The sequence below is a fragment of the Pleurodeles waltl genome, chromosome 3_1 (genome assembly GCF_031143425.1).
Source record: "Pleurodeles waltl isolate 20211129_DDA chromosome 3_1, aPleWal1.hap1.20221129, whole genome shotgun sequence".
Classification (NCBI taxonomy): domain Eukaryota; kingdom Metazoa; phylum Chordata; class Amphibia; order Caudata; family Salamandridae; genus Pleurodeles; species Pleurodeles waltl.
The window spans coordinates 787,699,767-787,716,052 of record NC_090440.1 but is presented as its reverse complement, the minus strand read 5'-3'; the positions used below and the strand labels follow the sequence as shown (position 1 = coordinate 787,716,052).

The 16,286-nt window shown below is 40.2% G+C and overlaps 1 protein-coding gene across 4 annotated transcripts in view; it reads right to left on the bottom strand.

Annotated features, from left to right (window-relative positions):
* SBF2 (SET binding factor 2) overlaps positions 1 to 16,286 on the bottom strand; it is a 1,701,375-nt gene that overhangs the window by 1,114,668 nt on the left and 570,421 nt on the right. For all 4 annotated transcript variants that reach the window (XM_069223624.1, XM_069223621.1, XM_069223622.1 and 1 more), the window contains exon 6: positions 10,020 to 10,125. In XM_069223624.1, the coding sequence (XP_069079725.1) occupies positions 10,020 to 10,125 (106 nt within the window). The remainder of the gene's footprint in view (positions 1 to 10,019; positions 10,126 to 16,286) is intronic.

The window sequence follows — 16,286 nt, the reverse complement described above, 5'->3', positions numbered from 1 at the left end:
TAGAGGAAGGTACAGCGCTGTCTCAGGAATCCGCATTAGAGCCTGTCCAGCTCTTTTGTGTGTTTTCGACGCAGACCAAGTGCAGCCAGCGTTTGATTTCATACCCCGGGGAGGGTGTTCTAGAATGCTACCCTCGCTTGTTTAGGGTATAACCAACAGCGACACTTGGCGCTAAGACAGGAACTCACCTGTGGAGGAGACGCACTGCCCAGGATCGAATTTGTGATCCCCATTGGGTCTCCAGCCTTGGCTGTTCAGGGGTTCCCCGGGTGGTGCGAGCGAGGATGAGGACGTTGATGAAGCCTACCACACTGGTGATGCATTTTAACTTTTGATCATTTAGCTTATACTTATTAATGCGCTGTTGATGCATTGCACGTTATTTTCCATGAATGCTTAACTGCTGTTCCTTCATTTGAGTCATATGTTTATTTTTATATATTTGTACACTTTTATTTGATATCTGGGAAGTGCCTTAATAAATTCATTACTCAGACTAAGAGTGCTGCATTCTTTGGCATTGTTTCCTCTTAGTTCAAGCAAAAGCAATACACGGCCGCAAACCAATGTAGCATAATAACAGGGCAAGGACACAACAGCACATTAATCACACCTACTGCTGCTTCCACACACCTTCTTGTGCATACTGGGGCTGTTTCATTGCACTTGTGAATCGATTTTTTTCCTGAAAAGACGCCCAACTTGCAATGGTTGAACTATTATGTACAATTGATCATCATGCTTACTCAAACATACTACTCCACATTGTGCAGTAATGATTAATTACTCTTCAGATGCCACAGGACAACATTGCACTTTGTAAATGCCTACTTCATGGTATGATATGTGTGTTTTGTTTTTACTCAAAAAAGATTTTAAAAACTTTAAGCTGTGAAAACAGAGACAGAGAAGTGCAAGGGATAGTCGACATTCATCTCTATTTCAAGTTTCATAGTGTCCAGTCATTGCAATGTCAGTCGCTTAGAAGTTTAGGGATTAAAAGGACAAAATAAAGGGTACACTGTAATACAGGCAATGGGTATGAGTGGGCAACAGCTCACAGGATGTGTGTTTCTCCTTTTTTGCAGCCATTTGCTACACACATTAAAGTAATTCCACCACGGACCCTGCTTTGAACTGCTGGAAGTAACCACCTATAGTCATCTGAAGGGAACACAACAGTCTTCTGCAATTGTTAATGTTGTCTCAAGACACTGAAATAAATTATTGCAAGAAGAGTGCAAAGCAGCATGTGAATCTTCAATAGATCCATGATTCAAAAAGGCTATTCACTTATGAATCGCATGTACTCGCAATGTGGTCAATGTGACTCACAATGTCAATTTTGAATTACAGCAAATGTAAACATTGCATTCATAAAGCATTCCCATTAATGCAATGTGAAATTTGTACAGAAAAATGTGATTGGTGATTTTCAAAGGAAGAACTGTATAAACATTTTAGCAGTTGCTACACAATCTTTTAGAAATGCTAAAGACAACCAATCTAACAAATTAAAAGAATATGCTGCAACACGATTGTTTTGATATAAAACACAAACTGAAAAATGGAGTACAAGGCCAGCTACATACTTAGCGTATTAAGAAAAAAGTAAACTGCAACAATGTATATAAATTTATCACAAACATATAGGTTCTGTTTTCTGTCCAGATGGTTTATTCCCAGGCGCTTGCAGTTATGAGCACTTTACAGCCACCTTCATTTTGTTGCACTTTCCCACCACTAAACCCTATTCTGAGTTCTTGATAACATAATTAATAGCACATTACTCCATCTTTGGTGATACTGGTGATCTTCACAGTAACTTACTACTGCCCCAGAAAATCCAAGCAAGCAAAAAATTGCAAAACAATCCACCCAAGTGCTTGAAATTCAAGCAATTTACCTAATTTAGCTCCATGATCTGTCACTCAAACCAGGAAAGTGCTTAAAGCATTCCTTCTTCGGAAATTTCAATTAAGTATGACAACAATCATTGACAATCAAAACCTGCCACCATTAGCTTAGCTTTTATGACTAAGGGCCTCATTACGAGTTTGGCGGGTGGCCCACCGAACCGCCATGGCAGCTGACACTCGAACAGCACCAGGCGGATGGTCCCAGGACCGCCAGATTACAAGTTCCCCACAGGGCTGGTGAGACTAGCAGGCGGAGACACAGGGCAGTAGAATGGAGCCACTGCCGGCCTTACTCCCCTTCCTGTCGGCAACAATGGGTGGACTGTGCACATGCACCATGCAGTGCACGGGACACAGTACGCCCCTGAACCACCAAATGTTTTGTGAGGCCCACATGGGTCCCCGCCTCCCCCTCCATAGGCCTCTACTCCCTGGGGCCCCCTGTTTTGGGCCTCTTACCTGCCTGATCGCCAAGCAGTCCATGGCGGTGGGGTCCCCATTGAAAGCTTGATGATACGGCAGGTTGTAATGGTCATGGTGGTCCCAATGCAGGGATTTTCGCAGTCCCGCCCTACTGACTATGGTGGTGCTGGCCGACTGCTGGCAGTCTGACCACAAAACTTGTAATCTGGCTGTTCGACTGCCAAAGTTCTGGTGGTCTGTCCGCCACCATAGCGGTCCACGGACCGCCAAACTCATAATGAGGCCCTAAGTATATGTGAATGTAGTTTAATTTTTTTTTTTTTTTTACTTTCATTTTTTTTCTTTACAATTGGCATTCCATATCAGCCAAACCAGCTGTGCATAGCAGTCATCCATTCACAGTGGCATCTAAGCGCATCTTCTGTCACCCATTTCACAATGGCCTAACTATCAGCACTAACCACATGCCTCTACCAGTCTAGTATCCGTTTTCCACAGAACGATATATCAATTCCATTGCCTTCAGTGAAAAAATTGCCTACGAGATTGCCGCCCAATGATGAATTGTCAAAGCAAATCCAACATCACTTTCACATTTGTTTTTTTCAGTGAATGTGTATTTTTGAGCAAAGATCAGCCTGCAGACACTCTTCATTTTCAGGTCAGACAGCCCTTAAATAGACACGTGCTACTTGCGCCGGATCCTGGCTGCCTGATCTGAACTTTGCTGCGCTAAGGTCACAGCTCCTGGGGGTGTGACCTCCTCAGCTGAGCAAAGGTCCTCGAGGTCCTCCCCCTCTGTGACAAGGGGTAGTATCCTCATTGCCTCGAACCTGGGCCCTTCCGCATTAAGCCCTAAAGTGCCCAGAACCGAGTGACAATCAGTGACACATTGTCACAGAGTGGGGTGGGGTCAACAGTCTCACTGACCCTATCTCACTCTGTGAAGAGGCTGTGTCAGGAGTCTCAGTACTGAACAGCTGGGTTAATCAGAAGCAGAAGCTAGACCCAACGCCCCTTCACCAATATCCACTCTGACCCTATAATACAGGGTCAGAATGGATAGGAGAAGTGGACAAAAATAAGAGAGATTGCTTCACGGGGGAATTCTTTGCTGCTATACTTCTCTGGTACTAAATGTAACAGCTCCCTATAAGGGAAGACAAATACAAACATACCATTTGCATTTAACTAGATGCTAATTTCATGAAATGCTATTTCTATTCAATATACATCGATGTTTCATACCCCCATAGAGCACGACTTGTGCCCCTCACTTTTTCTTAATTAATTTTGTCCTTAATTAATTCAATTTTACACCTCTACTAACGTAACAGAGGACTTAACATTGTGGCAGTATAACAGATAAGTTGTAGTATTTGAGTGAGTGGTACAGTCTGAAAGTGAGGATTTCAATTGCTGTAAAGGTATTTTTCCTTCAGACATTGAAATCGTGAAAATATTATAGTCTTCAATAAAACTAACGTTTTGTCAGGACAAACAGACTGTTAGGTTTTCTCTGAATAATCATAGTGCTGAAAAATGTGTTATCTTCATGAATGTCTCTTGCAAATAGATTTTCTCTTTCTGACCTTCTAAAGTTGTTATATGCTAAACTGAAATTCGAACTCCCTATGAACTGCGGGTGCTGCAAGGTACAGACAATACTTGTGGTACGATGAACCGAGACACTACTCCGGTATACATGAGCCTCTTGACAAGAACATACTCATAAGTGTTCTTGACGACAGAAGTCTTTTCCGTGAGGAAAAACACACGCGCACCTCAAAAGGTACAGTTAAAGTGCGCCGCCTTCCAAGGTGAGCTACTGCATCACGAGCAGGATATCCAGCTCATGCTCGAACACTAGACTGCTTGACCTCCTTGGGACATCTGCCATCTTTGAATTCTCGAAATGGAAGCGTGTTGCAAACATGCGAAGCATGTCATTTAACAACAGTTTTGTGGATGGCCTTCCATGCCACCCATGGGGATATCGCCCGGCTCTGGTCAGTCTTTGGCATATTTGACTTCAATACAAGTAGGTTCTAGTTCCTGCTATGGATTTCCTGCCAGGCTAGGACTACTGCCTTCCCTCCTTGGCTGGCAAAAGTTCAACCAAGAAGGGAAGGCAGCAGTCCCAACCCTCTAGGGACTTCTGAGGGCAGGTGTTTTTTTTTTCTTCTTTTTTTAAATGTATGTTTGGTGTGTGTGCGTGTAGGTTTGAATATTTGGTAATGAGTGTTGTGAATGGATGTGTGCATGAATGTGTGTGAATGAATGAGTGTAAGTGAGTGTATATGTGTGCATCTGTGTCCCGCCCGCCCACCTCCCTTCCAAAGGCCATGCACAGCGGTGGCTGGATTAACATATAGTAATTAACGTTACTTCATGTTAAAAAAAAAACACAAAAAAAACACAGAGGTTCACTGAAAACAACAAAGTTCTCGGGGACATTATAGTTAGGAAGTAGAATTAAAAAAACATAGAAATTCACTTGAAATACCAAAGGTTACAGGGACGTTATAGTTAGGTTCGGAATTTATTGGCACAAAACCACAGAAATTCGGCAGGTATAGTTAGAGTTATTGCAAGTAACTAAAATTTGCACCCTTGCCATGCACTGCTAATTACCCCAGATATTACAACACTCATGACAACTTCTATAACGTCATTTAAAAACATGAAACGTTAGCAGTCAAATTATTGAAGAAAAACTGTGCATGGCGGGTGCAAGTAGAGTGAGTAAAATTTCCCAAGAGGAGTTGCTAAAAGATTGTTACAAATCTAGCAAAGCAAGCAGCAAAAAAATCAGATTCATTACTATGTACAGCAATGGTAACAAGAAAATGTACAATAGCTTAACCAAACATTGGGATGTTCTAACTTTAGATCCTGACTTAAAAGTGTATTTCTGGGAAAACCCAGAACAGTCTATAGAAAAGTACTAACAACCTTACTTCAATCCCATATCAAGGTTTTGATGGTACCAAAACTAGCTGGCATCCACAATTAACTAATGGTTCATACAAATGTGGCAATTGTATATGCTGTAAATATGTATCGGATATGAAGATAGCAGTTGACATTACTTGACAATTGTAACACTCCCAGTTGCGCTTATATGGTGATTTGTGTATGTGGCAAACAATATATCTTATTCTACTATGAGGAAACTTAAAACTTGATTGAAAGAACATTTCAGAACCATAAATAATTTGCACAAGTACCCAGTGCCAGTTCACTTCAGGTCATCACACTCATTACCACAACTAGATAAGATCAAACTCATTGGAGTGAAGCATGTGAGGATAGATAGGAGAGGTGGAGAACTTGAAAAAAAGGTAAGATTAAGAGAAACTATGTTAACAAGTTCAAAACTGAGCAGGTAGGCTTGAACATAGATGGGGAGCTTTTTACATTATTATGATTTTAACCATGATCGTTGGGTACCTCATGTGAATCATTATTTTCTTATTCTTTATCTTTTAGTTTAAGTTTTTGTTTAGCTTATTATGTTAATAATGCTTATGAGAGAGAGAACAGCTAACGCTTCTGTTCCTTAATATGGATCTTAAGAATGTCCGTATATTTACATCTCTTTAGTCACTAAGATTATCGTATCCCATGAGAGATTGCCTTAACAATTTTGGAGTTTATTCGCCATGTCTGAATAGCATCTTACAAATCGGATGAGATATTTAACACAAGCATGACATTTTTATTCTACATAGACGTAACACTTTATTTGGTCTTTAACTTACATCTAACGAGTTTTCCTATGTTTTTATTGTTTTAGTCATCGAGACTGTTGTATCACATGAGTTACCACATCAACTACATTGGAGCTTAAGAATTATCCATATCGTGATCTTGGAAGAGTTATTTCATTGCCACATTATTATTTGAATATGTGCTTAAACTTTTTTCAAACATAGGTAATAGAAACAAGGAAGACGTGCTGTCATATTACAGACTTAGAGGTATACTTTATAGCAACTGAGTGAATGGGTCCTTCACTTTATTATTGTTGCCTTTACAGTTTCTTTGTTGCACGCGGACAACACTTTATATTGAGAAAGAGTTATCTTTACTGAAATTTCCACTATTAGCCGCTAGGAACGACTAATCTTAAGAGGGCAGGTAAGAAAATATTCTTGGGTTTAACACTCGTTGTGTCAGCTAAAATTCAACAACTCTCCAGGTGGAACACAATGGCTGTCAACGGTCTTCTAATCTATTTAGCAGGAGTTTGATACCAGACTAGGATTCAAATTATATTACATTTGTCTTTTGGTAATTTTCGATTTCCTTATGGGGTCTGACTAAATATAACTTGCATTGAATCCGTTTTCATTTTTTTTCTCTTTCTTGGGGTTCCACATGATTGGGTGGCTTTCTGGTAACATTACTGCAAACTCAAAATACATTGCCAACTGTAATCTAGTAAATTCTGCTGAGAGCACAAACAGTGCAAACTTGTGTATGAGATTACCATGCTTTACTTGGAGATTGTTAGTGGTCTACAGTATGCAAGATAGTTTGCTTTGACAACAATGCTCTAGCTACTCAACACAATCAGTACAGAAATGCAAATATATTTACATGAAGATGTGTGATGCTGAGATGTGACCCTCCACGGGTTACTGTTCTCCTGAACCTAAATTGGAATAATTATACAGCTTGGAACTTTGGATTTTAGATTTTAAGACCTATTGAGATGCCCTTATACATGTATACTATCTTTTGCTATAAGGAGCCTAATATAATGGTGTAATTTCTGAATTTTTGTTCTAATTTCAATTGTACATGTAATTTTGATAAATCAAGAAGTGGGAGAATCTAAAATGTGTTTTTAATATGTTACATCATTTTCGAATCTTTGATGATGAATAATATATTTTATGGATCGTGTCCCTGAAGATATACTTAGTTAAGATCTATTTTCTTATCAGCTTTGTACGTATTATTTCTTGTTTAAACAGCCCTAAAGGAGAGACAGCTTCTCAGAACACATGTTGGCTGCTTGGCTGTGATATTACACTTTGAAGAATAAAGATGCATGTGGAACAAGTTACTGTAAAAAGAAATGTATGCTCAGACCATGCTATTGTTCTTATAGTAAGTTTTACTTACACTGGCTGGGTACCAGTGTTCTGAGAATTAGCGTTGGCAGATTCCGTATACCCTTACTTATATATATATATATATATTTATCACCAAATGGCCGCATAACAGATTGCGCGCTCTTGCTGCCGGTGCTGATGTAGGAGTTAGCAGCCAAACTCCCATAAAATTCTTCAACAAATTTGAACATCGCACTCCAGGAAATTCTTTTGTCAGCTTTTTTATTTGAAAGAAAAATGTGCTCCACCACCCAACGTGTTTCGTCCAACAAGGGACTTGATCACAGGTAGCCATTGTCTCTATCCCCCACACTTTATATTGTCTTCTCTTTCTATCACAGTTGTGGCATTCTGGGACAGTTTTTGTGGGATGGTGAGTGCACAAAACATGTAGAGAACAACAGCCTTTTTTTTAAATCTAGACAACCAGGGGATTCCAGGCTGGTGTGCCTTGTGTGAATACTATGAGGTTTTCTTACCCACAATGCCCTGCAAACCTCAACCTTTTCTTGAAATCACGCATTCCCCTTACATTTCTTTGATAGAAACTTCCGGAATCTGCAAAAATCCACAAAATTCCTCCCACCCAGCATTGTCCCACTTCAGCTGATAAGACTGTTGCACCACTTGTGTGGTTTGGCATGTGTCCCCGACAGGAACAAAACAAACCAGGGTCAATGGAAGTCCCCTCACAAGGGCTCCCATTGAACTTGCTTTGATCCATTCCTGTTGCGGGCATGAGGCCTCTCCCAGGTGTTTAGTTTTCAAATATGTGAGGGTCTGCTAGGTTTGCCTAGGTGCTGCCTGAGCTAGGGCCCAAAATCCACAGCTATCCACTTTGCAAAAAAATGTGTCAGTTTTGAGTGGAAAAAAGTGATATATCCATGTTGCGTTTTGGGCACAGGAAATGTCCTGTCGCTGGCACTAGGCCTACCCACACAAGTGAGGTACCACTGTTATTGGGAGACTTAGGGGGATGCTGGGTATAAGAAGTATGTGGCTCCACGCAGATTCCAGAACAGTCCATCACACAAATTATCAGGAGACATGTGGGAGCAAAGAATAGTATAACATTTATTATTATCAATGGGACTCCGCCTTCCACATTTAAGCTGCTGTGTAACAAAGAAGACATTTTGAAAATTACCCTCAAAATCATGTTAGTATGAGTACCTACAAATTCAGAGATCCTAAACTCTGTATCTTGTGCCCATTTCAGAAATACACAGGTTTTCTTGACATCCATTTTTCCCTCAGCACATTTCACCTTGTGATTTGGTCTGTACTCAGTATACAAAGAAAAATCACTGTACGATCCAGCTCAGTTGTTGACTTTGGGTGCGTTGGGTTCTTGGAGAACCTACAAACCATATATGACCCCAGAACCAGAAGGGCCTAGCTGACACAATGGTATGTTCCTTATGTAAATCAGCCATGGTGACAAAAAGTTACAGATGAAAACAGTCACAAATGGCTGTTTTTTTCCTACTAATTTTGAAGGTCTTTATTTCAACAGTTAATTCTTTGGGAAAACCTTAAGGGATCTATACACATGACCCTTTTCTGAACTTGGACTTTTGTCTACTTTTCAGAAATCTATTGCTTTCCTTGATCACCCACGGTTTTCATGCAAATTTCCACCACAAACTGGAAGTAGGTTGAGAGCAAAAAAACATATGAACAATGGGCTACCTCTTTGAAAAATGCCAAAACTTGGGCAAAAGATTTGTTTTTTTATTCAGCTCTGCATGTTCCCTAAAGCCGGGAAGATGGCGACTTCGTCACAGCATCTGTTGATGCCATTTTTAGCAATAAAGTAAAGACACTTTTATCCAGAGCACTTTTTTTCTATTTTCACAAAAACTAAAAATGTAGCTATATTTTGCATATTTCCTCAGTCCCCTCCAGGGGAAACGACAAATCCCTGGGACCTTTACAATCAACAGGATGTTGTAAAAAAAAAAAAAAAGGGCATAAATTTAGCGTCGATACCTCATGGAGTCCTAAGCACAAACTACCCAAAATAGCTATAAAAGAGCTCAGCACTCGTGGGAAATGGGCCAGCTGTTAAGGGGTTAATGCTCAATGATATAAAGCACATGGTAAAGCCGTCTCGCTTCCCCCTTCCTTGACACTTTGGATACCTGTTAGGAACCTATTGGCATCAACACATACAAAAGGTAGATCTCTATTGCATCTGCATCTCAAAATAAGCATTAACGTTCATCAGCATATCGATTGGTTTCAAAAGACAGTTTAAGTACATCTGTAATCAACTTTGTTTTAAAGCCTCAAACACAAGTACCACGTTACTACGGACATTTTTGAGATTCGCTGTGGGGCATATTTTATATATAACAATCGTAATTGTTAGCGGCATGCATCCTGAATTTATGCATTGATTGGCAACTTGCTGAATTGAAAAATAATGTTTTGTAAATACATACACAGTTCTGAATTTTTGTACTACTTAACTTTCCACAAACTAAACTGTAGTTAATAGCATAGTGAGTTTAGCCTCTTACAAAAAAAGAATAAGAAGCAGACATACCCAATTGCTGGAACAGGAGAGCTACGCTTGTGCCTGTTACCGGTAGACTATGGTGCAATGGCGTTTGTATCAGCTGCCTATCTCCTGCTCCCAAGGAAAACAGTTTCTGTAGAAAGTAGTGCGACAGAAAGAAAGACATGCTTTGCTCAAATCGATTTCAACTAAGACAGGCGCTGTCCACAGCATTCTCTAGAGACAATCGACTATTACTTTGTTCTTTTACTTAAACAATAAAATGGTACATTCTTGTTTCTTGACTAGTTCTGTAGGTTCTGCATACAGTAAGCAATACGTAAATACTGATCCTGGCTTGCAGTTTACTTTAAGACTTAGAGTACAATATTTATATATAATAATGTTTAGGGTTTTATATACTATGTATGAATGGGCCCTCTTACTAGATACATCTATTATGAAGATCGAATTATATTTTCAGACAGGAGATGCTATCATTTTAAGTACAATGCATGACAGTTTGACAGATTCTATATTAAACAGTTCAGGCAGGAATCATTATCAGTAGGGAAAGAGTACAAAATCTTTGGATAGCAATACAACCAATAAAGAAGACAATCAAATTAGGGGGCTAGTAACATCATGCTGATTGCTGTGACTGGCAGCAAAAAATACTACAGGACTGCTGACATAATTGTGTAAGGGTCTCATTCATTTCATTACATTCCCGACAGTGTATCCATGCTGTCAACAATACAGCGGACATTAAATCCAGTTTCAAGGATTTCTTCCCCACAGCACTCAGACCACTGCCCCTGGTCCCTGGTCCCTGGCCCTAGGAGACGTATGTCAGTTTCCACCATGGAGATATTCCAGAGATGATGTACCTGCTAACATTTTACCAGAGGATCAACTGTCTTCTATACCCTCTTGACATGCTCTTGCTCAGTAATAAAATTAAAGTTAATAATGTCTACCTGACACTTCTTCTAACAAGAGAGTAGCTACAGCAAAGATGTAAGAAAGATATCATATTATATTCGAAGAACTTGGGCGAAGTATTTCTTAATTTCCACTGGAAAGTGTTAACATCCACACTGCGAGTGGCGGTGTACTAGGTCTTAGTGCACTGAGAACAGCTCATTGTGCAATTCAGTTAAGTGATCTGAAATGTTTTTGTTAATCCTGGCACGATTACTCACTTGAACGACAGGATTCAGAAACTGATAGTATCATTGATGATATATTTATCACTTTGCTGAACCGTGGCAAGAATTTGCTGGCTTTGTAGCACTTACCACATTGCTGATCTCTACGTGGTGTAGTCAATATTCCCCAATATGTACTGAACAATATACTTTTCGCACAGTATTGTATATGACAACAATATAACTTTGTAAGACTAGTGAAAAAGCCATAGATGGAGCTTAATTGCCAGTCTGTTGGTGCTGATGCTATTTATCAAGCCTATCTTAATTAAAAAAACACACAATGTAAATAAATAAAAATCTTTCCTCAATATGTCATAAGCTTAATTTAATTGGCAATGGCTCTACTTGGTCATATAAAAAAGAGGTGTACCTTAGGCTACTTTAGTCCAATTCATTCAGCCCTCTATTTTGATGACATCACCGGACACCGGAGGGGGTGGATATGAACAAGCCCATTTATCTTAAAAGTCTCTACCACACTTGCCATACTATCCACCAACTTCTAAGAAATACAAATATGACAGGACGGACAGTCTCTATATTGCACAACATCCCCTACCCATGTCCCCCTGTAGGTTTCCAAACGACTCAGTCTGAATAGCAAGCTGGGTGACTTTTACCCCACTGCATTCATTGTGGAGGACCAGTGTTTGGCCAAGTTAACCACTGAAGGAAAGGGTGGTAAGCAAAGAACAGCCCACGACAGCTGAAGAACTGCCAGATGTTAATGGATGCCATTAGAGCTTTCTGTGTAGACCTACATGGTAAGGTCCCTATTCTCCGCCCCTATGCTACACCATCAACAGGCCCTTATCACAGCCATTACCTGCCCCAGCACTGCGTGCACGACAGCATTTCACCTGCTGACCGCACCAAAATCATCCACTGTGTCAGGAGCTAGAACGGGAGAGCGAGAGTGGAGCACAGGTCAGTCGGACTTCTACAAATCAGGTTCTGGGGTGGTCACCTTTGTTTGCTTCAAACCAACCACCATCTTCAACAAGAAGCGCTACAAGAGGCCAGGTGTTCCGGTAAGTAGACAAAGCTCGACTATGATGTTGCCAGTAAGCTGCACCAATGTAGCTCTCCTAATACCGTAAAAAGTACATTGCTCATATCAGTCATTTTAATGTAAATAAATGTCTACTGTGGATGCAATTTTATCTTAACTAAAGAGAAAGCTCACTGGCTAATATCTACTCAGCTACCATACTCGAAGGGCCATCAGCTTTTGGAAACATGCAGTGCTTGAAATTAAAATATAGACGCGGAGGTACTCTTTGTCTCAGGGTAACTCTTTGCTGCTAAGAAGTGCTGGTACTCTCCCATTAAAAAGCACTGGAGCAGTGTTGAGAACTGTCAGTGCTATCCCTTCTGAAATAAAGAAGTGCAGGAACTGAGTACCTGATAGTACCTGCCCATTTAAAATAGTGGGCATAGGTTGATATCAAATAAGAAAAAAACAAAGAAGCAATAAATGCACACTATTTTATGTTTTTTTGTTAACAAATACTAACAGGTTGAAAAACGTAAGTCTATGCCTAGATAGTGTCAACAGACATAAAAAACTACGCAATACAACATAAAGAAGGAAATTAGTGCTGACTTAGTCTAGTTGTGTGTTTTTTTAAACTGAGCTGAACAATTTCCTCATCAAGTAAGCCAAATATTTCAAACAACTCTTTCAGGATGGTACATTTTGAACTTCGATTTTTTTTATTTATCAGCTCGCAAATGGATCAGTGAGTTTAACATTCGATGCTTAGGTAGGTGCGTGATCTCTGCTTCAGTTCATAGCATGAACCAGCAGCTTTTCAGCGGCCAAAAATCGATATAAGTACGAACCTTTAAGGCAATACTGCGCTGTTGCTTACAGTGCTTCCGACTTGCAAAAGTGCAGTGGTAGAAGTATATTGATTGCAAGTTATCATTATTAAAAATATGCATTTTTACCATCAGTCACCAATGATCTCAGAATGGTGCACAAAAGGTAGTTTTGAAAGTCTCCATAGGAGAGCTCTCTTGTGTTGGCTAGCACGAACTACCTTCAACCTCTTTTACATTATTTTCCTTCAGTTACATAACTGCGAAGAAAAACATAACATTTCCTGTGGGGAAGAAATGGATTTTACGTTGCTTGGTGGCCTTCCAGAATTGCGGCTCGCCATACAGCCTCTTACAATGAGACCGGTTGCGGATGAGTGGAAGTCTGCGCTAAGGTCACCATGAGCTCAAGCTGCAAGGCCACGACACACGCAGCACAATTCTAAGAAGCCAGGGAATTACGTGCACAGTAAGGTAGTACACGCTGCATTAACATCAACTCGAGATTACAGCTGGACAAAACATCCTCATATCAAATGTATGCACTACTTTACTTCATGATATGCCAAGGAAAAGCTGCTTTGTCCAAGGACTGTAACACGTATTTCCTCCAAATGCAAATTCTTCTTCAAACTACTTGGTGGTGGGGAGGGCGGCATTGGGGACAAACAGAGGGCAGGGGAAGAAAGTCCTGGAGAAGTCAGGTAAGAAATACAGATTTTCTACTTGCCATAATGAATGTATCTCAATTATTATTTAACGCCCTTCAACAAATGGTGGTTCATATTTATTTCAGTGGCCTTCTACAGAGCCAGACATGTCCCCGCCTGCCCACTCTAGGTTACTTCCACTAAACAATTAAAGTTGATTATGGAAAATCACCATTACTACCTCATATTTTTCATCCAAGCACATTAATATCAATAGATAAACAACAAGAAATGGATGTCAAAGAAACAATGCAATTGAGGGACTCTACTAAACAAACTTTTCGGGCCATATGAATAGTTTACTATTGGGTCAGAATCCAACCGACCTTGTGTAAATTAATCAGTTAGGTCACAAATTGCGACCCACCACGATTTGTTGCCATCACAGAGATGGTGGCCTGCTGGGGCCAACAGACCATCGTGTATGTGATTAAAAAAAAAATGTAAAATGCAGAAGGAAAATGGCTGCATTAAAACAAAAAACAAACAAACAAAAAAAAAAGTGCTGTTTTTTTTTTTTTTAAAAGAGTAGGCACTACACACTGAAAAAAATGTTTTAGGCAAACCACACTTCGGGAAACACAAATGTACAGGCTACTAGTTGAAATTAGACTACTTTCCTGGCAAGTGGACTGGGATGATTCTCCTGGCTGCAAATGGTTCATTAAGATCCGTTATGAGCGAGGTTTTCTGCTGTTAATTTGCTTCATCCCCTGTCAAAACTGACTAGGGGGACAATTCATTCATTCACGGGCATTACACATTGCCACATTTAATTTCAGACCCAATTGGAGGACTTTTAATTCATCTACTGATGTTTGCTGTTCATGTATGTTTAATTCGCAAACATAAAATCACTTGATTTGTAACAGCCCAGCTTTTCATTTCGGCAAAAATTACATTTTTAATGATACTGTTTAATATTTTCGGGAAAAGTACTTGTCATTAAGCGACTATATTTGCATTTTAGTGGCCTAAATCGGAGAATGTGTCAGGTTTATTTACTTTGCTTGTTCTTGCCTTGATAAAAGCCCTGTGTTTCAAAACGGCTGTCTTCTTAACTTGTAAACTTGAAAACGTGAAATTAATTCACTATTCGGATCCATAGAGACCTCAGCAGTTTGATGTTTGTCGGCAACTTTGCATTCTCACAAACCTGAAATGTATTCTCTAGCATCAGCATGACACTGGAGGCATCCTCCTTACACTCTAAAAGAGTCCACAGGTCTGACTCCGGAGATCAGATCACCCTTCTATACTCTGTATCTTGGAGGTGCCTGCTATCATCACAGTTTTAACACCTACCATAATTCGTTCCATTTGCTCTAATCACTTTTCCACCATGGATACTCTTTTGCTCTACATTATCTGTTGATGACATCTATAGCAGCCATGATCTCCTTCTGGACACTCTACGCCTGGGTCTGAAATGGAACCTAACAGAAAAGTTCCTCTTCTCAGGGTGACATTTCCAAAGACCACATGTGCGCACTGCCCAAGGATCACCGTTGTAGATGTATACGAAATGGCTCATTGATGAGCCCTCTTTGGATCTGTGGACCAAGAAGTTCGTTCCCTCAAGCACTACTCAGTCCAGGCAGCAGAGCATCACAGATGGGGGAATCAAGCAAGTCATCTTCAAAGGCTGCACCCACAACCTAAGCTCTTTCTCAGTACTGTGCGCCATCTAGGTTCCGAATGACATGCTTTCAGCCTATGCATTGTCACCTGCTTCCTGTTTTCACACTTAAAGATAGCAGTGGCCACATTACAACGAAGTATAGTCAGCTGATCCTGGAGCACTATTAACAGTCCTTTGGGCACATGAGCACAGTTCACACTGGGCCCTCAGAAAAAGGCAGTAATCTCAAATGTTAACTGGCTTTGCGCCCCCTCCCCCCCCCCCCACCTCAATACACATTCCTCAATTTTTGTTAAAATACATTCTTGCTTGGCTAATCTCGGAGTTTTCCTATTGAAGGTCAGTTTGAGCATAGAGCGACATGGGTAAAGTGGAAGAGTATAGGGGTGTGTCACCGAACATTCAGTGAGGCTGTGAAAAACGCCCGACAGTGGATGGGGCAAGAAGAAGGAAGGGGTGAGAGGAGCCACCGACAGCAAGTCGAACTGGTCAATAAAGTACATTCATTAACAACTACTGGAGCAGCCTGTAAATGACTAACAAAAGTACAGACATTTATTTTTTGTAATATACAAAATGAATGTTCTTTTAGTTGCATTGTTCTTTTTAATATTCCACACACCTGATACCGGTAGCTCCTAAAAACGTGAATTGGGATTAGGACTTTTACATTTATTGGAGGGGGGTCATTGGCTCCCTTATCTAAAAGTTAGCCTAGAGCCTTTTAAAGTCTCTGTTTCTTAGGGATGAGCAGGGCAACAGTAGAAAAAATGTCAAATCATCATAAAGACAAACAGTGAGACCACCTTTAAACATCAATCATTCTGATTATTTTAGTAAATCATTCTTTCTCAGCACATTAACAATATGTACCAAGAGACAAATCATTTTGTGCTACTGAACGAAAGGAGGAGCACCGTCACAT